The 24,714-nt window shown below is 40.6% G+C and overlaps 1 protein-coding gene across 1 annotated transcript in view; it reads left to right on the plus strand.

Moving 5' to 3' along the window:
• Nucleotides 1-24,714, plus strand: part of PKD1L1 (polycystin 1 like 1, transient receptor potential channel interacting) — a 199,575-nt gene that overhangs the window by 131,593 nt on the left and 43,268 nt on the right. The window contains exons 42-49 of the mRNA XM_055124814.1: nt 1,065-1,183; nt 9,771-9,881; nt 14,272-14,392; nt 17,105-17,188; nt 18,015-18,169; nt 19,541-19,775; nt 22,115-22,219; nt 22,480-22,620. Of these exons, the coding sequence (XP_054980789.1) occupies nt 1,065-1,183; nt 9,771-9,881; nt 14,272-14,392; nt 17,105-17,188; nt 18,015-18,169; nt 19,541-19,775; nt 22,115-22,219; nt 22,480-22,620 (1,071 nt within the window). The remainder of the gene's footprint in view (nt 1-1,064; nt 1,184-9,770; nt 9,882-14,271; nt 14,393-17,104; nt 17,189-18,014; nt 18,170-19,540; nt 19,776-22,114; nt 22,220-22,479; nt 22,621-24,714) is intronic.

The following is a 24,714-nucleotide window of genomic DNA, read 5'->3' on the forward strand; positions in this document are numbered from 1 at the left end:
AGCATGACTGAAATTTTTCCTAGGTTGGGTCTGGAACAATCTAGGGGGTGGTAAGAGCCTTGGATGAAATTGAGGGGTGCGTTATCATTGTTTGTTTCTAAAATATTTTTCAGGGGGTCACTAAATGACTATTTTTCATGAAAGAGAATACTGACAAAATTAATTTGGGAACCTCCGGGCTAATGACTAAATGACTAGATGACCCTTAAGCAATCATAGCTCCTAAGTCTTTCCCACCTAATTTGTTGGCCTTACCTGGAGTACTGGTGATGATAAGTGACTTAATGTTGTTCATGTTATCAGATGATCTCTGCACCGCTGCTTGATTTATGTTTCTATTTTAAATATGTGTATTATTTAATTTATGCCATAAAATGCCATTTATAATGGGCATTATGGCATTGCATTCTAAAGAGCAGTAGACCTCTAGACTGCTAGGATAACTAGACTGAGGCAACATAAATCATCTCTAACGCTCTGGGTTCAAAATCTTGATAAGGTTGTCTCCTCTTTCTGTCATCCTTCCCCCCCCTTAGCCCTAAGCCCTCAGATGAAAAGAAGCACCATCGTACTGGTTCTCTTACACCTTCTGGGTCGCTACTTTTATACTTCAGAGACTTCTTTTTATCTCCCCCTTTTTTATTGAGGCACTCTGGTTATGATTGTGGTTGTTCAATCCCTGACTACACCAGAGTGTGACCCCAAAGGTAGTTTCTTGCTAAGACCATACTTTAAAATGGCTTTCTTATACCTATTCTGAAAGAAAATATGTGCAAATTCCAAACTGAATTTCCTCTGTAGTTATACAACGTCGAGTGACTACGTGAGAGCACTTGCCATTTCTGCTGACACAGACAGCCTTGAACGTGAACATTTGTCAGTTGATCTATTCCTCTCCTACTCACAATGCCCATCAATCTGGGATCTATCATCCCTACACTGTAACTTCCCAAGTCTGTGCTAAGGCAGAGGCAGAAATATTGCTCTTCCTTACCACCACACCTCATTCTCTCTCCTTCCACCCACAGTCCAAACTCACAGTGTTTGTGTTTCTGTTTCCACAGGCATTGGCAGCAAGACACCAAGCTCGATGTTTGCGCTGGGCACGTCCACCTTCCACAGCCCAGCTCAGAGTCACTAGGAGTAGGATGAGAAGAGAGATGAGAGCACGTAAGGCACTGAGGTGAGTGAAGACATTTTTGGTACAGGCTGTGCTTCAGAGGGAATATTTCTAGTTCCTGGACTAGTAAGAGAAGGTGGGGGACTTGATGACCCTAAGGCTGTCATGTCTCGTATGCTTGCTCTCAAGCACATGGGATGCAGAGAAATGGAACTAAAGGAAGTGCCTTCTGCAAATACCTGTGAAAAGAAATTGGTAAAAAATATTAACACGGGGCTAGAGTGATAGTACAGTGAATAGGGTGTTTGCCTTGCACACGGCCAACCTGGGTTCAAAGAATCCCATATGGTCCCCCGAACTCGGCCAGGAGTAATTCCTGAGTACAGAGCCAGGAGAAACCCCTGTGCATCACCGGGTGTGACCCAAAAGCAAGTAAATATACATGTATATATGTATATATAAATATATATATATAAACACCCCCACATAAGAATATTTATCTCTCTGGGACTCTTCTTTTTCTGTTACACTCGCTGCACTTTGCGTGCTGCCAGAGAACTTTGTTACTCCAACTGGACAAGAAATATAAAGGGGGCTTCACAAAACATAGCCATTAAGTAAGATAATTAAAACTTAATTAAAATCTTAAAAATATTTTAAGATACATTTTAACCCAATGATGAGTATTTTAAATGTTTAATATTAAACCATTAAAAATTTAAATATGAAATATGTGAGATATATTATGGTGTTCAATGCAAAATATGCAAATGTTTTTAGATAAAATACAAAATTAATAAATATGATCATGAGAAGTAAGTCACTTGCCTTGTTAGTGCCAACCCCAAATCAAATTCCTTGCATCACATGTGTTCCCCCAAAAATCTAAAGAAGTTTCTGCTGAATCTCCTGAATACAGAACCAAGAACAGTCCCTGAGCATTGGTGGAGATGACCAAACCCTCTAATTAAATCGTGATCATGTCAGACCTTTACAGTTTAGACTAGACTTAATTCTTCCTTCCTTTTTTTTTAGGTGGTTGGTTTTTGTTTGTTTTGTTTGTTTTAGATTTGGGTCCACATCCAGTAATATTAAGGGTTATTCCTAGCTCTGCATTCAGAAATCATTCCTGTCAGTGCTTGGGGAAACATATGGGATGCTGGGGACTGAACCTGAGTAGGCAATGTACAAGGCAGTCACCCTACCCACTGTACTATCTGTCCAACCCCTCTTTTCGGGGTTTTGTCCATGCCTGGAGAGACTCAGACTATTCCTGCCTTTGAGCTCAGAAGTGATCCCTGCCAGTGCTCAGAGGACCATATGTTTGCTGGAAATTTGAACTGGGTCATGGTTGCCACAGCCATATGCAAAACAAGTCGCTTACCCTAAAGCCTCTACTAAGAAACTCTTAGAAACAATAGACTTATACAGTAATGTTGCAGGCTACAAAATCAATACCCAAAAATCCATGGCCTTCCTATACACAAACAATGAGGCAGAGGAAAGGGACATGAAAAAAGCAATCCCATTCATAATCGTGCCCCAGAAAATCAAGTACCTCGGAATCAGCTTAACCAAGGAAGTAAAAGACCTTTTCAAAGAAAACTATAAAACGCTACTCCATGAAATAAAAGAGGACATGAGGAAATGGAAACATATATCCTGCTCGTGGATAGGGAGAATCAATGTTGTCAAAATGGCAATACTCCCCAAAGCATTATACAGATTCAACTCGATCCCTATAAGTATACCCATGACATTCTTCAAAGAAATGGATCCTAAAATTCATATGGAACAACAAATGCCCACGGATAGCTAAAACAATTCTTGGGAAAAAGATGATGGGAGGCATCACCCTCCCCAACCTCGAACTTGACTACAAAGCAGTAACAATTAAAACAGCATGGTACTGGAACAAAGGCAGAGCCATAGACCAATGGAACAGGGTGGAATATCCCTACACACAACCCCAAATGTATGATCATCTAATCTTTGATAAGGGAGCAAGAGATGTGAAGTGGAGCAAGGAAAGTCTCTTCAACAAATGGTGCTGGCACAACTGGACAACCACATGCAAAAGAATGGGCTTAGACCTCAACCTGACACCATGCACAAAAGTCAGATCAAAATGGATTAAAGACCTCAACATCAGACCACAAACCATAAGGTACATTGAAGACAAGGTCGGCAAAACCCTCCACGATATTGAAGATAAAGGTATCTTCAAAGGTGACACGGAAATAAGCAATCTAGTAAAAACAAAGATCAACAAATGGGACTACATTAAACTAAAAAGCTTCTGCACCGCAAAAGATACAGTGACCAGAATACAAAGACTATCCACAGAATGGGAAAGGATATTTACCCAATACCCATCAGATAAGGGGTTGATATCAATGGTATATAAAGCACTGGTTGAACTCTACAAGAAGAAAACATCCAACCCCATTAAAAAATGGGGCGAAGAAATGAACAGAAACTTTCCCAAGGAAGAAATACGAATGGCCAAAAGGCACATGAAAAAGTGCTCTACATCACTAATCATCAGAGAGATGCAGATCAAAACAACCACGAGATACCACCTCACACCACAGAGACTAGCACACATCCAAAAGAACAAAAGCAATCGCTGTTGGAGAGGATGTGGGGAGAAAGGGACCTTTCTACACTGCTGGTGGGAATGCCAACTGGTTCAGCCCTTCTGGAAAACAATATGGACGATTCTCAAAAAACTAGAGGTTGAGCTCCCATTTGACCCAGCAATACCACTGCTGGGAATATATCCCAGAGATGCAAAAAAGTATAATCGAAACGACATCTGTACATGTATGTTCATTGCAGCACTGTTTACAATAGCCAGAATCTGGAAAAAACCTGAATGCCCTAGAACAGATGACTGGTTGAGGAAACTTTGGTACATCTATACAATGGAATACTATGCAGCTGTTAGAAAAAAGGAGGTCATGAATTTTGTATTTAAGTGGATCGGCATGAAAAGTTTCATGCTAAGTGAAATGAGTCAGAAAGAGAGAGACAGACATAGAAAGATTGCACTCATCTATGGCATATAGAATAACAGAGTGGGAGACTAACACCCAAGAATCGTAGAAATAAGTACCAGGAGGTTGACTTCATGGCTTGGAGACTGACCTCACATTCTGGGGAAAGGGCAACTCAGAGAAGGGATCACCAACTATAATGTAGTCGAAGGCCATGCAGGGGAAGAGAGTTGCGGGCTGAATGAGGGCTAGAGACTGAGCACAGTGGCCACTCAACACCTTTATTGCAAACCACAACAGCTAATTAGAGAGAGAACAGAAGGGGATGCCCTGACACAGTGGCAGGGTGGGGTGGGAGGAGATGGGATTGGGGAGGGTGGGAGGGATGCTGGGTTTACCGGTGGTGGAGAATGGGCACTGGTGAAGGGATGGGCTCCCGAACTTTGTATGAGGGAAGCATAAGCACAAAAGTGTATAAATCTGTAACTGTACCCTCACAGTGATTCACTAATTAAAAATAAATAAATTAAGAAAATTAAATTAAATTAAATTAAATTAAAAAAAAAACAAATGGCTTGCCATCCAGACCACCTCTACAAGCCATCACACTCACTTTTTTCAATAATACACATGATCTCTATTCCTATCCATGTGAAGGTTGGGTTTAACTAAATGTATTAAGGATCAGTATGTAATACTAGCTGTATCTTCTGTTTTCAGTTTAAATAATTATTTTGTCTCTTTCAAATATTTCTGATAAAATTTGTCAAGAACTTTGAAATTCCGGATACTTCTCCAATTATATGACATTGCTAAAGTATATAGAGGGGCTATTTCCTGCAATCTTCACAAACATCTTCTGTTGCAGCTCGGGCACTATTAACTTCCCTTTTAAATAGGGAACTCATTTCAAGGAAAGTCTTTGTAAAAAGTGCTTCTGTCATGGAATAACATATTTAAAGCAAGCTGACAGAATAAGAAAAAAATTTTACCCAATACTTATGATAAGGGATTAGTATCAAAGATATATAAAACACTGGTAGAACTCTACAAGAAAAAACAATCCAACCCCATCTTGGGGAGAAGAAATGAACAAAAACTTCCTCAAAGAAGAACTGCAAATGGCCAAAAGGCACATGAAAAAATGCTCTGTATCATTTAGAAATGCTTAACTCTTCCCTTTTTTTCTTTTTCGAGTCAAGTGGTTGGTTTTTGTTCGTTTTAGTTTTCAGTTCACATCCAGCAACGCTCAAGGTTTCTTCCTGGCTCTGCATTCAGGAATCACTGGTCATCAGTTAAGTGAAATCAAAACAGCCATGAGATGTCATCTCACACCACAGAGTTGGCACACATCCAAAAACAACCAGTGCTGGTGTGGATGTTGGCAGAAAGGCAATCTCATTCATTGTGGTGGGAATGCCGACTGGTCCAGCCTTTATGGAAAACAGTATGAGCATTCCTCAAAAAACTAGAAATTGAACTTACATATGACCCAGCAATACCACTTCTGGGAATATATCCCAGGGGCCCCAAAACACAGTAGAAACACTATCTGTACTTATATGTTCATTGCAGCACAATTCACAATAGCCGGAAGCAACCCGAGTGCCTGAGAACAGATGACTGGATAAAAAAATTATGGTATTGCTTGGAGGGCCCACTCGGGAGGAGAGATTCGTGCTGAAAGTAGACTATAGACCTAATGATAGCAATTCAATACCTCTATTGCAAACCACAACACCCATAAGGAGAGACAGCAAAAAGGGAATGCCCTGCCACAGAGGCAGGCTGGGAGGGGGTGGGAGTGGTGGGAGGGATACCGGGATCATTGGTGATGGAGAATGGGCACTTGTGAAGGGATGGGTACTCGATCGTTGTATGACTGAAATGTAAGCACGAAAGTTTATAAGTCTATAACTGTACTCCATGTTGATTCATCAAATAAATTAATAAATAAAAATTTTAAAAAAGAAAACTCATTAGCTAAACAAAAAAAAAACAATTATGGTACATCTACACAGTGGAGTATTACACAGCCAAGGGAAAAATGAAGTCATGAAATTCATTTATAGATGGATGTACATGGAAAGTATCATGCTGAATGAAATGAGTCAGAGAGAGAGGGACTGATACAGAATGACTGCACTCATTTGTGGGATATAAAAAAATAGTATGAAATTAATACCCAAAGGCAGTAGAATCACAGGTCAGGAGGATTGGCCCATGGTTGAATGCCTGCCACAAACTGGGGGAGATGGGAAGGCAGTTGGATAGGGAAAGGACCAGTTAGGATAGAGAAGGGACCTCTACAACAAGGACAGTTGGAAATGGTTACTCTGGATAAGAACTGATTACTGATTAAAGTAGATAAAGGGACAAACATGGTAACCTTTCAGCACCTGTAGGGCAAACCATAACTGCCAAAAGGATAGAGAGAGAGAGAGAGAGAGAGAGAGAGAGAGAGAGAGAAGAAAAATCCTTATCCTTGCCATGGAGGCATGAATGCAAACTGGGGTGGGGGTGGGAGGGAAACTGGGGACATTGGTGGTGGGAAATGTGCACTGGTGAAGGGATGGGTGTTGGAACATTGTGTGAGTGAAACCCAATCTTGAACAACTGACTTTGTAACTATATCTCACAGTGATTCAATTTTTTTTAAAAAAAAGCAAATTAAGCAGAAGTTAGAGGAAGAAGACCATGAAACAGTTGCAGATGTTTATAACCTTGCAAAAGTCTCTCTAAAAAGAGAGCAATTATTCATGTGCCTGACCCTGGCTTGATTCCTGGCACCACACATTATCCTCTGACACAGGAAGTGGTCTCTCATGAGTTCTCAGTGTTCCATCAAGTGTAGACACCTCCCCCAAATAGAGCAACTAGTTAGCAAGATGGAACCCACAGAAAGTCTGCCCTTTAGTCAAAAGAGATGAGTTGACCCTCATTGCCCCTCCAACATATTCAGGTGGAAGTGCTGAGTTCTATAGCTGAACATGTCTGCAGAATCAGTATTGGGGTGTCTGACATTAGCCTAATATTATTTGTAATATTAACATTATTGAACTGGAGCGATAGCAGAGTGGGTAGGGCGTATTACTCCAGCCCATTGTGTAGATGTACCAAAGTTTCTTTAACCAGTCGTCTGTTCTTGCTCACTTGGGTTGCTTCCAGATTCTGGCTATTGTTAAGAGTGCTGCAATGAGCATACAGGTGCAGATGTCATTTCTACTGTGCTTTTTTTTTTGCACGCTCTGGATCTATTCCCAGAAGTGGTATTGTGGGGTCATATGGAAGCTCAATTTCTAGTTTTTGAAGGAATTCCCATGTTGTTTTGCAAGACATATTTAACCCTGTACTGTCCCCTGTCCCTAGAGGGTTTTTTGGTTTTATTTTTTTTAACTATTTCTAGGCTGGAGCAATAGCACAGCGGGTAGGGTGTTTGCCTTGTATGTAGCCATCCCGGTTCTATTCCTTGGCCCCTCTCAGAGAGCCTGACAAGCAACTGAGAGTATCTCACCCGCACGGCAGAGCCTGGCAAGCTACCCGTGGCATATTTGATATGCCAAAAACAGTAACAACAAGTCTCATAATGGAGACGTTACTGGTGCCAGCTCGAGCAAATCAATGAACAAACAGGACGAGTGCAACAATGTACAGTGCAACAATCTGAATCAAAAAATTATATATTGTATAAAACATAAGATTGAAGAATCAGGGGTCATAGTTATAGTATAGGAGGCGAAACTCTTTCCTTGCATACAGAGGAGTCATTCCCTGACACCATGTGATTATCCAAGGATCACCAGGAGCAACCCCTAAATACAAAACCATGAGTAAGACCTGACCACCAGTGGTTGCCAAAAACAAACAAAAAGAGATTTAAAAATCAGGCAATCTACCGTCTACTAAGTGTAAAGGCACTCTAAAAGCTGAACATGGAGTGCGGTGCTGCCAGCAGGTCAACCTGTACCCACTGGGTGAGAGCATCAGCAGCCCGATGGCACCTTCAGGCTTTCTGATACCGCGGTGCCTCTGGCCAGACCTCAACAACTTCGGACCAAGTTTCCCAAAAAATTAAATAGCTGAAAGTTAGCTATGTGGGAGCCACACTCACAAACTATGTGCGGCTCAGCTATACAAGCTCATTTATTGGCCTTGTTTATATAAATCTCGAAAGAGATCAAAAGTCACAGTAAATCTTGAACCCGCGCAAGGCTGAACAGACTGAGATAGATCAGAGGGGGCCTGATGTGGCTAGTGCCCACCCAGGCAGAGCCCCTGGAAGCTGCTTGCTTCCATAATCCAAAATTGCCGCCATACCCCTGGCCTGACTCCATCGTCTTGTGATGGACCTCACCAAACTATGATCTGCTGAAAATTTGGGTACACAGGGTTTGTGACCGAAATCTCCAGGCTTTCTTGGGGTCAGGATGGGCTACCACCCTCACCTTCCTGTACTTCTGGGAAGCTCGAAGTCATGTCCACACCCAAAGTTGCCACCCAGTTACAAAACTATTCCAGGCTTATCTTCCTGATAAAAATACTGAATGCCCTGAGCAAACACCATGACCCCTTAATACTTGTATTGCAAACCATAATACACAAAAGGAGTGAAAGAAGAAAAGTGCCTGCCATAGAGGGAGGCAGGGGGAAGGTGGGGTGCTGGGGGATGGTGAGAGGGAAATGGGGGACATTGGTGGTGGGAAATGTACAGTGGTGAAGGGATGGGTGTTGGATCATTGTATGACTGAAACCTAATCGTGAACAGCTTTATAATGTTCCATCTCACTAATATTCAATTAAAAAATGTAAGCAGGAATGGAAATAAAAATTTATCACATTTGGGGGCTGGAATGATAGCACAGCAGGTAGGGCATTTGCCTTGCACGTGGCCGACCCGGGTTTGATTCCCAGCGTCCCATATTGTCCCCTGAGCACCGCCAGGGGTGATTCCTGAGTGCAGAGCCAGAAGTAACCCCTGAGCATCGCCAGGTGTGACCCCAAAAAGAAAAAAAAAGTTATCACATTTAAAAAGAAAAACATTGTTTTAACTGTCTGACAGGGAAAATAATAATAATAGAAGCTAAACCAAAAAAAAAGTGTTCATGGACTGAGGGACTGAAATAGTGCAGGACAAGGAAAGAGGGAATTGTTTGATGTTTAAATTAAAAGATACTATAACAGTATTTCATTGTCCTTTGAGAAATAGAAAACATTAACTCTTCATAAATAAATAGGAAATTCTATACTGACCAGGGATAGGGCTCAAGTGGTAGGGCATGTGTTTGGACCTTGATTTGATCCTGGCACTTTGTGGTCACTTGTGGTACTATAAGATGAGTGTCCTAATCCTTCCCTTTCAGATCCTGACTACCAGCACCACCACGACCACCACATAAATTCCAAACCTGTCTGCTAAAACTTCACTCATGGGGGAGGATGAAACTGAAGTTGTGCTGGGAATTATATCTTGATGGACTTTACCACAATTGTCTCCATTTGGGAGTTTGCATTTTATTTTTTAACATACCTACACAGAACATTTTCTCCAGAGATTTACAAACCCAATCTCATTAATGTTTCTCATTAATGTTTCCTAGGACTGTACACATGGTGTTTCTACAGATGTTAATCTTAAAATTCTTTTTTTATAGAGACATTTACATGCATGTCATCATGCTGTTGCTTCTTTTATTTATAATATATGGAACATTCTCCCAGGATGAATATTTTCTCAATCAAGCAATCAGGAATGAATTTACACGGTAGGCAGTTTTGATGAACCTTTCTAGAACTGCTGTCCTATGAGTGATCTTTCCTAGCCAGTGTGAATACATGGGGCACACAAAACTCAGAGTTCTGGGGAAATGGTTATTTTACTTTATTGCTAAATAAAATTTAAGTATCTTAAAGCTATAACATAGTAGTTTGTCTTTGCTACTACAGACACACTACATGAGAGGAAGAAGCCTTTCGGATATCTTATTCAACTCTCTGAGAGCATTTGCCATTGCTAGATTGAGGTTCATGAGAGGCTCCTCTCCACTGACCCATACATGAAATAAAAAGTGTCACCCATTTATGGATGGGGCTGTTGGATTTTCAGTTGTTGAGTTTTGTGAGTGCTTTATAGATATTTGATATCAACCCTTTAACTTATGTGTTCTATAGAAATATTTTCTCCCATTCAATTGGGTATCATTTTATTAGAACTTGACTTCAGTTTGCTATGTAAAATCTTTTTAATTTGATATAGACCTATTTGTTTATTTTTTTTCTTTTTTATCTTTTCCAACGTGTTCATCTAATTAAAAAATCTCTGAGGTCAACTTCCTGGAAAGTTCTACCAATGTTTTCTTCATTGTATTTTATGGATTCTGGTCTGATCTTGAGATCCTTAATCCACTTTGAGTTTAATTTTGTAAAGGGTTTGAGGTGAAGTTCTAATTTCATTTTGTTCATGTGTCTATCCAGTTTCCCCACACCACTTGCTAAAGGAGTTTTTCTTTGTTTCATCTCATATACTCAATTCCTTTGTCATAAATTAGCTAGCCATAAGTTTCAGGGCTTAATTCAGGATTCTCAATTCTATTCCACTAGTCTACAAATCTACCTTTATTCCAATACCATTCATTTTTTAAATTATACTTTATCTATAGTTGGGAAATGCAATACCTCTCCTCTCCTTTTATTTTCTTAAGATTGCTTTGACTATTTGGGGAGTTTTATGGTTCTGTACAATTATTATGGTTTTAAATTATTTAAATTTATTATTAAGGTTTATTCCTAATCTTTTTTTAAAAAAGTCATTGGAGTTTTAGTGAATTGCATTAAATCTATGTAGTAATTTGGGTAGGATGATCATTTTAACAACATTGATTATTATAGTCTAGAAAAAGGGAATGCTTTTTCATTTCATGATGTCTTCTATTTTTGTTAAGACTTATTCATAATTCTAACTATGTCTCACTTCTCTCGTTAAGTTGATTCCTAGGTATTTGATATTTGGGGACACTATTTTTTAAATGTTTTTCATTAAGTCAACATAAATTAAAAAGTTATTCATGATTGTATTTCAGAAATACAATGTTTTAATACCAATCCCTTCATTAGTATCCACTTTCCTCAACAAATTCTCCTGGGTCAGTCACATGCAAGGCAAATGCCCTCCCCACAGTACTATTTCTCTGGCCCCAATTTTACTTTCACTTTCTTCAGTTCTCAAATTTTTCAAATCTCTTTACTACTTCTTCTTTTTTTCTTGATGTATTTGCTTATGGTATCTTCAAGTGTACCTATCCTCTTTTCCACTTCATCTATATTGCTTCTAAGGCTTCCTAATGCATTTTTAAGTTTAGTTACTTCTATTGGAACAATACCTTTTATTTGTTCCAACAGACTCTCTCCAAGGTCGTTGACTGTTCGCTTGCGTGTCCTTTTCAGACAGTTTAACGTTTTATGATTGTTGTCCTGAACACTTCTTTAGGAAAATTACAGAGATGAGCTCGAACTGGTTACCCACCTGGGTTTTTGTTGCCTTCTGATGGTTTCTTGGGGTTCTTACATTTTCCCATTTTGTTATATGTTACATTGTTTAAGCTTTATGAGAATTAGACAGGATGGGAGTTGTTTAATGATGGTGTTTATGTCTGGAGGATATTCCTTGTTTTTAAAATTCAAGTGTGTAAATGCCTAGAAAATCCTGATAGCTTTACTTCAGAGCAAGTGTGCACAGGTCCTGTGTTTTTATAGTGTTGTTGCAGTACAGTTCTCAGCAGCCGCAAAGAGCAGCCAAGAAGAAACAGGTCTGGTGTTTTCTTAGTCCTACAACCTGCTGGTACAGGAAAGCCTCCTTCTGGGCCTGGCCACGCAGTCCAGAAGAGTGAGGTTAAGGTTGCTATACAGATGTAACTTCCCGCCTGAGGATACCTCCAAACTGTATGGTCTTTAATAAAAACTATCAGATTTTAAACTTTAAAAATCAATAATAATAATAGCACTTTCTGGTCATTTCCTGAGGCATCGATGCTCTAACATTGTGCCAGAGAGCTGGGGGTCGGGGGCCGCTTCCTTTTATCTGCTTCCAAATCCCATCCCCAGCCATCTGTTCTGATTGGCTCCCTGTTCCATGGATGGAGATTCAAAGTGACCTGGCGCTTGACACCTCAGCTCCTGCTGTGTCATTCCCAAGTAGTGACACCCAGGTAGTGACAAGGCACTAAGCACAGGACTCTTACCCATGCTCTCTTGGCCATAGGGAACGAGTAGGGAAACCAGGACTAGATGACAGGATCTGCTGGGGTCCAGCCGGGAGGCCCAGTGACAGTACAGAACACAGGATCTTATCTGTCTGGGCAGCTGTGGCATAAACAGAGTAAGTCACAGACGGGATAGAGAACAGCATGGGACAGAACAGAGAATGTGCTCGTGGGTGGTGAGTAGACAGCATGGGATGGGACAGGGAAGTCATCACGGGACAAAGAAGTAGTTCACAGGACCAGGCAGTGTCAGGATCAGGACCTGGCCATCCTTCACAGGTGAAGGAGAGACCCGGACATCTGGGGAGGGACCTATACACCTTTTCTGTACAATAAACTAACTTTCAGTCTTTGAATTTTGTATGCAAATCTTTCATACAATTTTCAAAAACCCACCATCACAGGAAAATCTGCTTTCTCACTAACAATTTTACTCTCAGATTGGCCTGGATTTAATTGCTAGAACAGGCAAAACCACTAAAACTGTGTACTCGATCACGTGATGAAATCACTTTTCGCCACTTTGCAATATTGTGTCTCCCTGTCTCATGGTGAGAACTGTCTATTCATTTCTCATTGCTGTGGAGGTGTTGGTGAACACACAGACTTGCCTGAACATGTGAAGATGTTTCTCAAAGAAAAGTGAGAAATATGGTCCTTTCTCTGAGGAAGTTTAACTATTCCCCAGGGTCACACTAGAGCCCAGTATCTGTTCCTAACGTACAGCTTTTACCATGCATATGGCTCGATTGCTTTGTCTACCTAAAAATAATAATTCTGTCCATTTTAAATGACTTCAGTTCACTTGTTGCTTCTTGTTATAAAGCCAAGCTGTTAATTTGAAAGAAAATAAAACTGAGTTAATTTGAAAGATGAATTACTTAAAAAGATAAATGAGTTAATTTGAAAGAATGTGGACTATTTTTACTGACCCTGTCTAGGCACTGACACTGAACTTGGCCTGTGTACTCTCATCTAGAGTCACCGCCATTTACTCGGTGGGGATCTGTTCTATTTTTTTGGAATAAAGAGCTGAAATAAGGTCATCTGCTAAACTCAGATGCAGTAATGCGGTTTCCTGTGGTTTGATCTCTTCTATTTTTGCTCACTGCACAGTTTTCACTTAACTTCACAGATATGTCCCCATTTTGCTCCTGTTCAGTATAAAATTTTCTTGCTTTGTTGCCATTAGGTCTTTGCCAAAACACCCCAGTACTGAAGTTTTTCATGGCAGTTCAACTAAATTTCCCACTGACCCCTTCTTTTTCTTGTCTCTTTCCTGATCAGTTTCTCTTCTTAGTGTTTATCACTAACAATATATTTATTTGTTATTTCTTTTATCATAAGAGGTAGAGATCTAAGCTTGTATCCCCAAAGTCTAGAAAAGTGCCTCCCACTGATTATAGTACTGTTTGTTGAGTAAATAAACAAGTTCTTTTCTTTCTTTTTTTTTTCTTTTTGGGTCACACCCGGTGATGCTCAGGGGTTACTCCTGGCTCATGCACTCAGGAATTACTCCTGGTGGTGCTCAGGAGACCATATGGGATGCTGGGAATTGAACCCAGGTCAGCCACGTGCAAGGCAAATGCCCTACCCTCTGTGGTATAACTCCAGCCCCAGTTCTTTTCTATTATGTGTCCTCTTCCTACAAAAAGTTACAAGGTTTTATACGTCATTTTGATGATGGCTTTACTTTGATTCCTGCAGAACACATAGAATTTATGTGAGATAAAAAGTTTATTTTTATTTAATCACTGTGAATTACAAAGTTACAAAGTTATTCATGGTTGAGTTTTAGGTGTATAGTGTTCAAACACTAATCCCTTCATAAGTGGCCAGTTTCCCACCACGAGTGTCCCCAGTAAAAATCTCTTCTTTCTGTCCTTGTATTAAGAAGTGTGCGTCATTCCATGGGTGGCCTGAGCAGTATGGATGACTGGTGGCACTGGAGCCTGACCACACTGCTGGATGGCCTGTACCGAGAAAACTCCTCTGCAGTTCACACACCAGGCCCCCAGGTGAGTTTCCATAGCCCTTCACTATTGGGCCATCATCCAAAACCATATAAAATGATTAGAAATACTATTTGGTGTTTTGGGGAGAGAGGTATTTGAACCAGGCCCAACAATGCTCAGGGATTACTCCATGCTCTGCACTCAAAGATCACTCAAAGTGGTATCACTCGTATGTGGTGCCAGGGATTGAACCTGGATTGACCACATGCAAGGCCTACCTAATTTTGAGCCACCAGAAATAACATTGGACTTACAACTCTGTGCTGTCATTCTCAAAAATTAGTGTTGATCTTAAGTCAGGAACTGTGACTAGTAAGTACTCAGAGCTCCAGTTCTTTCTTCTGGCGATTGCACGCTCACTTCGTCCCTCAAACACAGGTAAATGGCACTGCTCTTTCATACCAGAACACTGATGGGCATGAGGATTGGGGTGGGGGAGTTCTTAGGAGATCCTGGGCGAATGATGTTGGAAGACTGGCTCACTATACAGAACTCTGTGATTAGGGATATGGCTATTCCGGAACAAAGAAGAAGCATATGGCCGTGCAAAATGGGGAATTGAGGGAGATTCCAGAAGGTGGAGAGGTTGTCCTAGTTCTAAAGTTTCCAGCAAACCTATGTTTTGTATGGCAACCCTATTTTTTTTGCATGTGTCTCATTTTATAGCTTTTGAAAAAAGTCTTGATGACTTCCTCGTTACTCAACTGTTTATTTTAGAATTCTATTTTTAATTATTTATAGTTGAATTACATTGGAGGAATTTTAGGAAATTATAAAAGAGGGTCATTCTGACTTGGCACAAGTTCTGCAAACAAGATTTGCATTACAGTCCATATTTAGTACAAGAAACAGTCTTTCTGTAGATGTTAGTTGTCTTTACATATATTAAAGAGAAAGTAAATTCTGCCTTTTAAGTTGGAAACTGGAGTTACCAGAGCATGTCCATTAGTGCTGCTGGATGATGGGATCTGAACTGACAATATATCCAGTATATTTAGCCATATTGTGATAACTGGGTTCTGGGGTTCCCATTCACAGAGACCAGTTCCAGAAGTGAGAATGCAAAAGCATAGGAACCTTTATTGCTAGCTCGAGCTAGGGTCCATGCCTCATCCAATGCAGTGGAGTCTTGACAAGGACCCTGACCCAAGTTCCAGGAAACATTTTATGACATATCATTACAAAAATGCAACATTGGCAGTTTTTCCAAGAATTGCCCAGAGCAGTCAGAAGTCTGTGAGCTAATCTGTCATGCCCACCTACTTATCATAGGACTGGATAGAGGAGGCATCTAGGGGATTTCTAGTTTTGGCCAAGAGCAGTCTCAAGGAATTCTTTGGAGAAAGGGAAACTCAGGCCTACTGCTTGTTTTGCTGAAGTGCAGCCTGTCATGGAGCATATAAGGTTCTTTTTTTTTTTTTTAAAATTTTATTGAATCACTATGTGGAGGGTTACATAGTTCTCAGGATTATGTCAGTTATACAATACTCAAACACCCTTCCCTTCACCAGTGCCCATCTTCCATCACCAACCCCCCCCCAGTATACCTGCCGCCCCCTCCCACCTCCCCAGTCCCCACCCTTGTAAGTGATAAGTTTCACTTCGTTTACGCCTTATCTCGATTACATTCCATGTTTCAACACACAACTCACTACCGTTGTTGGGGTTTCCCCCAAAAAAGAAAAAGACAGTCCTATTGCCAAGGAGGCATTTGATAGTTCTCCACTGCTAAGAATATAGAGATATTAAGTCCTGCTGTTTGTTACATAACTTTTCTTTTTCCCCCTTGCCCCGCGCCACCGAGTTCCCGCCTGTTTAGTAATCACCGCGCTGCCTGACAAGGGAAAAAAAAACGAAAACCAAAAAGGATGGTTATTTCCCGTCATCAGCAGGCGTGGGGCTCTGGCTTAGTTGATAGACTAGTATAGTGTCTGCAAGCAGTTTCTGGAACCGAAGGTCTTGCGCTGGTATCGGCTCCGGCTTGAGATTCCACCAGCGTCCCACTGTTCCATGTACATAATTTTTCCCCTTATATCCCATTCCCACGCCACCAGGTCTGCTTGCTTAATGGACATCACACTATAGTTGACTCCACGCCACGTTTCTTCCCGAGAAAGAAGAAAATTTCTTCTCAGCCGGCGTGGGGATATAGCGTAGTTCAGTCTAGAGAGATGGCTACCACTTTGATTGCCTTCAATATTTCAGCAAAAGACTTACTATTCTTGTTAGGATCTCCCACAAAAGTCCGACCCATAAAAATGGAACCATTACATATTGCTGATGCTAAGATGACATTAGGTCGCACGGCCGCGGTAGCGGCCACGCGGTTTTGGGTTTCTGTATAAAGTCCAGGGAAAGTACAACCAGAAATAACATCACTACAAACTTTTACCCTTTTATGGTGCTCATAAGATGGAGAAGCCTAGAGAGAGGCTCGGCGTCTCCATTTTGCGCTCAGCAAGCCACGGCCCCTACGCTGTGCTCGGGAGGAAGGAGTTGAGAGAGAGAGGTTAAAAGAATTGGGGGATGCCCGGTTCCCACTGTTTCAGCCCGCTGTGGGGTCTCCAATCGCGTGCCGGAATTAGTTCTGTGGGCTGCTTGGAGTCCAAGGGCGCTTCCTTGGGCTCTTCCATCATGCTCTCTCCGCGGCAGGGTCCAAAGGGCATATATGGTTCTTTATCAGTCTCACAATATTTCTTTTCTTTTTCCTTCTAGCCCATGGCTCTGGGAGGAAAGTGTTACCTAGTAGGCACTTTGGTCATAAAACAGATGAAAGTACCTCCTGGTAGTCTATGCCAGGTAAGACATGTTCTCTGTTATTTAACCTCTGAAAATACATTGAACTAGAAAAATATAGGAGATGTTTAAGCAGAAAAGAAAACCCACAGCCATATGAGTCATTTGGGCAAATTGAAATCAATATGGTTGTGATGTAAAATTAAACATTAGAATATGTTAAAGGGGAAGTAAAATATGACTTCTAATTTAGCAGGGTAGTTACAGGAGTCAAAAATTCCACAAACATTACTTCCACCTTCATTAAAAACTAGGAAGGTCTACAAAACAGAATAATATATATGTCCTCTATTGTGCTAAAGACTTTGTATGCATTATTTTATTTTAGGATTGGGAGATCTGTGGTCTTGGCCTCCTTCTTTCATCTCTTTGAAACACACTCCCAAGTCTCTTTTTGGACCCTTGAAATTCTACTGTGTTTGTTCAGTTCTCTGTTTAGCCTTCCAGAGATCTGTTATTCTATGCAGAAACAAAAGTGTTATTCTAACACTTTTGAAATTAAAAATATTATAATTTTATATGATTATATGAAATTTGTCCATATTTGCTTCCTGAGGGGGTCATAAGAAGGTGGGCACTTACCTGTGTCACCATGGACATCCATGGTATATTAGACTAGTCAGAGAATTTAGTCTACATTCTAGCCTGTAGAATGGGGCATTTCCTTCCATTTCAAGCTGAGTCCTGGTCCACAAGGAGAAGGGCTGGTTGTAGGGGAAGAGGAGTTGTGCTTCAGTATCATGTACATGCCCACATGCAGCCAGACTCAGAGATTCCAACTTGACACGTGCATCCATCTGACTCTCCTCCACTTGGGTTTTTTTGACAGCTTTCTGGTTCACTTCCAATGCCTTTCCAGGATTCTTTCCCCACACTTAATCCCAGAATCAGAGACCCTACGATTCTCTCCATGATTGACCCAGAGATCCAGAATGTAGCTGGGAGCTCCAGGGATGACTGTGAGTTCCATCTGGGCAGCACAAGGTAGTGTGATTTAAGATATCAGTTCCTTACTGCAGAAAGAGGCAGACTGAATATAAGTGCCCATTCTCCCTTGGTGAGAGCAAGGTTTAGCATGAGTGTTGTGGCAAAAATAAAATGCAAATTCAGGCCTTCACTCTCTAAGTGCTTGAGAAAGGACAAGACTTGACATTCCTTCTAGAATTTATATATAGCTCTGAAAGTCATAGAACCTAATGGATATTCATTGTATGCTGACTTTTGCTAAGTGTTCACATCTTCTATAAATAAGATCAGCACCACTTATATTCTGCCAGAGGCTTATACAATCAGATTCTACTGGTTCTTCCTACTGGGAGCTCAATTTCCATCACACCTCCCTGAGTTTGTGCTAATATATAATAGTAATAATGATGCTCTGAGGCTTACAGAAAGCACTGGGACAGATCCAATAATGTATAACTTTGAGTAATGCACACAGAAATATATAAAGAAGAAATCATTTAGTAATTGTGGGATACATAATGAAAAAAATCCGAGGTAAAAAGAGAAATCAATATTCTTTCTTTTTTAATATTTTTAAATTTTCATAAAGTTGTTCACATTAATGGATTACATTCAATATTTCGACACCAGTCCCACCACCATCACATCACCAATATTTTTAATTTCCCGTCATCACTCAAACCTGCCAAATAGGCAGATGCTAGATAATCTATTTGTATTGTTGCTATGAATAACATAGGATGAGTGGCCGCACTCTCCTAGAAATGTAAAATTTTAGGTGTTTAAGGTCTGGAGAAATCTCTGCAGTGAGCTGCTCAGTTCTAAGATTCTTTTGTGTGCTCTGGATCATGAACGTTAATGAGCTTAAGTAGTCGCCAGAGGCAGCTCATGGGCATGACATCCAGGGTCCCATGGGGGTGGGGAGATGGGAAGGACAGGCCCATCCTTTATCCCATGAAGCTAGAGTTTGCTGTCACTAATCCCAAGTACCTGGAATTTTCATTGGGTTCTGAAAGATGATGACTGCCAGAATTCCTAGGGAGCAGGTGGAGGGACAACACCTGCTCTCATGAGACACCCTGCTGAAATCGGCCTGGCTCAAAGTCCAGAGGCATCTCTGCAGCGAGCTGCTCAGTTCCAAGATTCTTTTGTCAATGTTCTACTTTCTGTGTAGAGGTGACAATATCTCCCTAGACACCTCTCCCTTTTAGATGATATATACTTTCCTAGTGAGTCCACAGGCAGGGACAAGAGGACAATAAATTTTTAACAGATAGACACACTATAGGGATGATCTACAGCCTTGTTGACCCAGATGCTGTATCAGATGCCCTGGAGCAATTGGTGGACATGATCTCCTACTGCCCCCTGACAGTTTCTGCTCTACAGGCCTGCCATTCGAGAGACCCTTCTGGACCTCAGGGCCAGAAAATGGACTGACCACAGAACCAGGGCTGTGTCCATATATTTCTCCCTCTATAATCCACCATCTCAACTCTTCTCAAGTGTATCATTGACTGCAGAGGTTCTCCCCACTGGGAGACTCACCCTCTCTGCCCTGGTGGAGTCCTTTACCATATTCCATAGCAACTCATCCCTGCAGTCCTACAGAATGCCTCTCGAGGTAAGTTTATCAGCTTATACTCACACAGTTCTGGAGGTTGAAATTTTGAGATCAATGTGATGGTATGCTCATATTTTGATGAAGACTCTCTTCTTGGAGTAAGATGGCTACCAGCTCGCTGCATCTCTAGGCACGGTTTCATCTTGTATAGGTACCTAACTTACAAGCTCATTTTACCCTTACTGTTTTCTTAGAGGCCCCAGCTTCACTGTGGGTAACTGCTTACGTATATGAATCTAGGGGCAAGTGTACAAACTTAGCACCATGTAATAGATGGGACATGTTCATGGAAAGCACTCAAAGCCATTATGAACTTGATAAACACTATGAATTTAGGAAATTTACTAATTTCACCTATACTTTCATTTTATGCTGTGAAAAAATAAAGACTAATACTGTAGATTGGGGGCTGGAGCAATAGCACAGCGGGTAGGGTGTTTGTCTTGCACAAAGCCAACCCAGGTTCGATTCCCAGCATCCCATATGGTCCCCTGAGCACCTCCAGGGGTAATTCCTGAGTGCAGAGCCAAGAGTAATCTCTGTGCATTGCTGGGTGTGACCCAAAAAGAAAAAAAAAAGTAACAACAAGTCTCACAATGGAGAAGTTACTGGTGCCCGCTCAAGCAAATCGATGAGTGCTACTGTAGATTGGGTATGCTTTGGTTCAGGGTATTGCAAAGTCTAGATATTGTGAGATTTAGAAGGTATATTGTGAACTTTAGACTTCAAGGATAGTTGAGTGATTGCTTTCTTATTGGGGCTGTGACAGAGCCCAAATAGTGTGTATAGAAGGAGACAGGCCATGTACCAGGCTTGTCTGACATAATATTTTATATTCCAACACAGCTATTAGGTAGATAATATTCTGGGAACTATTTTTGAAAATTTGAAGGCAAGCAGAGAAAATTCATAATGAATAAAATACCAAACTTTTAAAGAAAGACAGAATCATTGATACTGATATTTCCTTTTGTCCCATGGCACTGCTAGTTCATAAATTCCTATAAACCACAAATTTGAACTTTTCCCTTATTTTAGCCACAGGTAGTGGGCCTTACGTAGTATATTGCAATGGACCTTTAAAAAGGCAGAAGAAATGCCAAATCCCTTGCTAGTGTGTTTGTGATTCTCATAAATTTGTGTCTAAATCTGAGTTTGGGTTTCTGATCTTCAAAGGGCCCCAGAACACTTTCACTAGATGGAATTTGGGTACAAAAGGGCTGACTACATTCAAACAGCTCACAGGAAGTTTGTGGTAACTATACCATCTTTATAGCAAGATTGGGATTCACAGAATGCTCTCTCACTTATCTCATTCTGTGAAACATCTCATATTCTGTAAGGCAGTCTTTGCTCTACTCTTGGGGATATTAAGCTGATGCACTATCCCTTCTCCCCAGAGAAAATAACAAGACCTAAGTCTTTTTTGTTTGTTTGGTGTTTTTGGTTTAGTTAAAAGTGTTAACTGGAGGAATCTCGAGGCTTCTTTGAGGCCAACTGCTTCCAAATGTTTCTGTTCCTATTTTTTTCACGTCTTCCTGTTCTGAGTAAATGAAGACAGGAATGAGATGGGTTATCTCAATGAAACAGTTATATCAATGGTGAGATAACCATAAGCAGGATTTTATGGTGTCTAATCAGGAATTTAATTTTTATTTTTAAGTTTTTATCTGGCTAAGGAAATGGGCTGTATAGTTGACAAACGTATAGTTGACAAACTAATCTTTTGAGCTGTATCAAAGAAAGACTGGAAAGGTCTGTCCTGAAGCTTAGAAGATGTGTAGGCATCTTTGCCACAATCATACTCCCTGAGGTCTTCAGTGAGTCTGTTTACATCACTAATACCCAGCATCCTGGGATTACAGGAGTGACTGATGTGTGAAGAGCCTCCAAACAGCGCCCCCTCCCCAACCCCTGCCATACCCTGTAAGAGGATGCTTCACAACTCTGCAGAATAAGAAAGTAGTTTGCCTTGTATCTGTTGACAAGGTGTTTGCAGGGAAGCCAAACAGAAGTATAGACCTTAAGAAAACAATTTATCAGGATCAGAGAGACAGTGTGATAAGTAAGGCACTTGCTTTGCATATGATTGTCTTGACTGGGACCATGTTTTGAATCCCCAGTACCATACATATATAGTCCCCTGAGCACTGCCAGGTTGACGCCTAAACTCAGTGCCATAAATGGCCCTCAAGCACCACAACTGTAACCAAAAAAAGAAAAAGAAAAATATATATAAATAAATATAAATATATTAAAATATATACATATAAGTATGTGTGTATATATATATGTCAGTATTTTTGTTTACTTATTTTTTTTGATATTCCTTTCATCAGCTGCTTTTCCTGGTACTCAGCCTGATTCAACTCTGCACTGAACTCTATGACATGATTGAGAGCGGTGTCTACAGCTATTGGCAAAAACCAAGGAGTTGGCTGGAGGTAGCTTCTCATGTCATTTTCTTTATGAAAAATAAAAGTGCTTGTCTAAAAACAAAAGAAAAAATTTCTGTGGGATATTGATGCTGTACTATTTTCAAACTTATTTTCAACTTTATTGCGTTTTATTCCTTTGACACTTGAATGCCAAACTAGCACTTAAGGTCATATGTCTAGGTAGTGCTTTCTGTAAATAATTTTCACTCCAAGTAGATCCCCTACTCATGAGTCTATCTTATGGCCCTCTCTCCTTCACATTGTAGTTATCCATGACTGGAGTCAGCCTTGTCTACCACATAGCCTCCAGCCACTGCCTTACTCTCACTAGAGAAGTGATGGACCAGTTACACAAAGGACTTTTTCAAGGATTTGTGGACCTGAGTCATATGGCTTCATGGAATCAGGTATGGCAGGAAATTCCGGAAACATAAAAGGGCTAGAAATTGTGATGGTGTCCAGAAGATAAGTTCATATGTACTCTAGAAAGTTTAAAATGACAATTTCCAACTTTTTAGTGATAGATATTCACAACATTAAAAATATTGTGGCATAGTTAAAAGAGGGATAGATATAGAACGACTGCATTCACTTGTGGTATACAAAGACATATAGTAGAAGACTAATATCCATGGTCAGGGAAAACAGGAGTTAGGAGGACTGGTCAATGGTTGGAATCTACCACAAGTGTGTGTGGGGCAGAGGATAGATAAGATAGAGAAGAGACCAGTATGAAAATAATAGTTGGGAATAATCACATTGGACAAGACCTGAGTGTCAAAAATAGGTAAAGGGATATTCTTGATAACCTTTCAGTATCAATATTTCAAACCACACGCCCAAAAGGAGAGCAAAAAAGAGAGAGAAACAAAGAGAAGAAAAGTCCCTGCAATAGAGGCATGCAGTGGGCGGGGTGGGGGGGGTGATGGAAGAGAACCTGGGGACACTGGTACTAGGAAATGTACATTGGTTGAGGGATGGGTGTTGGGATACTTTATGACTGAAATCCAACCATGAACAGCTTTGTGTCTATTTCAGAGAGATTCAATAAAAATTAATAAATAAAAATAAATATTGTAACATAAATGCACAGTGGAATATTTCTTATTGCAACCATAAGAAAAGATGAAACCACTGCAGTTCCCTGAAAGTTGGATAGAGCAAAAGGAAATTTTCCTTAGCATCATGTTAAGGAAAATAAGCGAGAGGGAGAATAATACTGCAGATTCTCACTCATCTGTAGTATGTGGAAATAGTAAAACAAGGAAATAGAATCAAATGATAACTAACTCTTGGCCTTAGATTAGTGACAATACCAAGCAAAGCATGTAGTAAGTAGGTGAAATGATGAGGGGGACTGGAAGAAACATATGAACATTAATAGAGTTCTGGGAGCTTTGGTCAGGGTGGAGAGGAGTGTAACTGTGTACATAATAGGGGCCAGAGTAATATTACAGTGGGTAAGGCACTTGTCTTGTGCATGGCAGGCCCAGGTTCAATTCCCAGCACCCCATATGGTCCCCCGAGTCTATCAAGTTTGACCCCTGAATGCAGAGCCAGGAGTAAGCTCTAATCATCATCAGGTGTGGCCCAAAAACAAAATAACAGGGGCTGGCACAATAGCACAGTGGGTAGGATGTTTGTCTTGCACATAACCAACCCAGGTTCGATTCCCAGCATCTCATATGGTCCTCTGAGCACTGTCAGTAGTAATTCCTGAGTTCAGAGCCAGGAGTAAACCCTGTGAATCTCCAGGTGTGACCCTCTCCCCTCCAAAAAACAAAAATAAAATAATAATAAACATATAAACTATTATAAACATATGAAATAGAGAGAAGGAGATGTAGGGAAGGAAAGAGACAGAGAAAGAATATATCTTACTCAGAAAGTTCTTAAAGTATATCAGAAGATGAAATCTTTTCAGGGAACAAAGTGAGTCTTCTTAGCTATTTCAGTATCATATCTAGATATCTTGTCAATGTACATCAGTTCCTGGGGTCAGAGCCAACAACTTGCATCCAGGATACAAATCTCCAAAGTCAGTTCACATCCTTGAGCCTTGTTCAGATACAATATAGCACCTTGTATAAACAAGCTACACCACAAAGCTGTGTCTCTTTTTCTATATGTGCAAAGTCCACTGGAGGAAATTGATAGCTTCTCCTTTTACAATTAACAAGATAATGCACATATTATCACTGAAAAAACAAACAGACATGTGTCATATTAAGAACGACTGCTCTGAGACTGTGGACGATGGTGGTGTGGACAGTAAAGACTTGGAATATTAGAACATTTGTTGCCACCTGGAGTCCATGTAAAATTTTTTGTAGTAGAACTCAAGAGCTTTGGATATGCCAAAAACAGTAACAATAAGTCTCTCAATGAGAGATGTTACTGGTGCCCACTTGAACAAATCGATAAGCAACGGGATGACAGTGACAGAACTCAAGAGCACTGAGCTCCCTAGTGACCTTACATGATATGAGGTAGCAGGTTCT

The sequence above is a fragment of the Sorex araneus genome, chromosome 2 (genome assembly GCF_027595985.1).
Source record: "Sorex araneus isolate mSorAra2 chromosome 2, mSorAra2.pri, whole genome shotgun sequence".
NCBI lineage: Eukaryota > Metazoa > Chordata > Mammalia > Eulipotyphla > Soricidae > Sorex > Sorex araneus.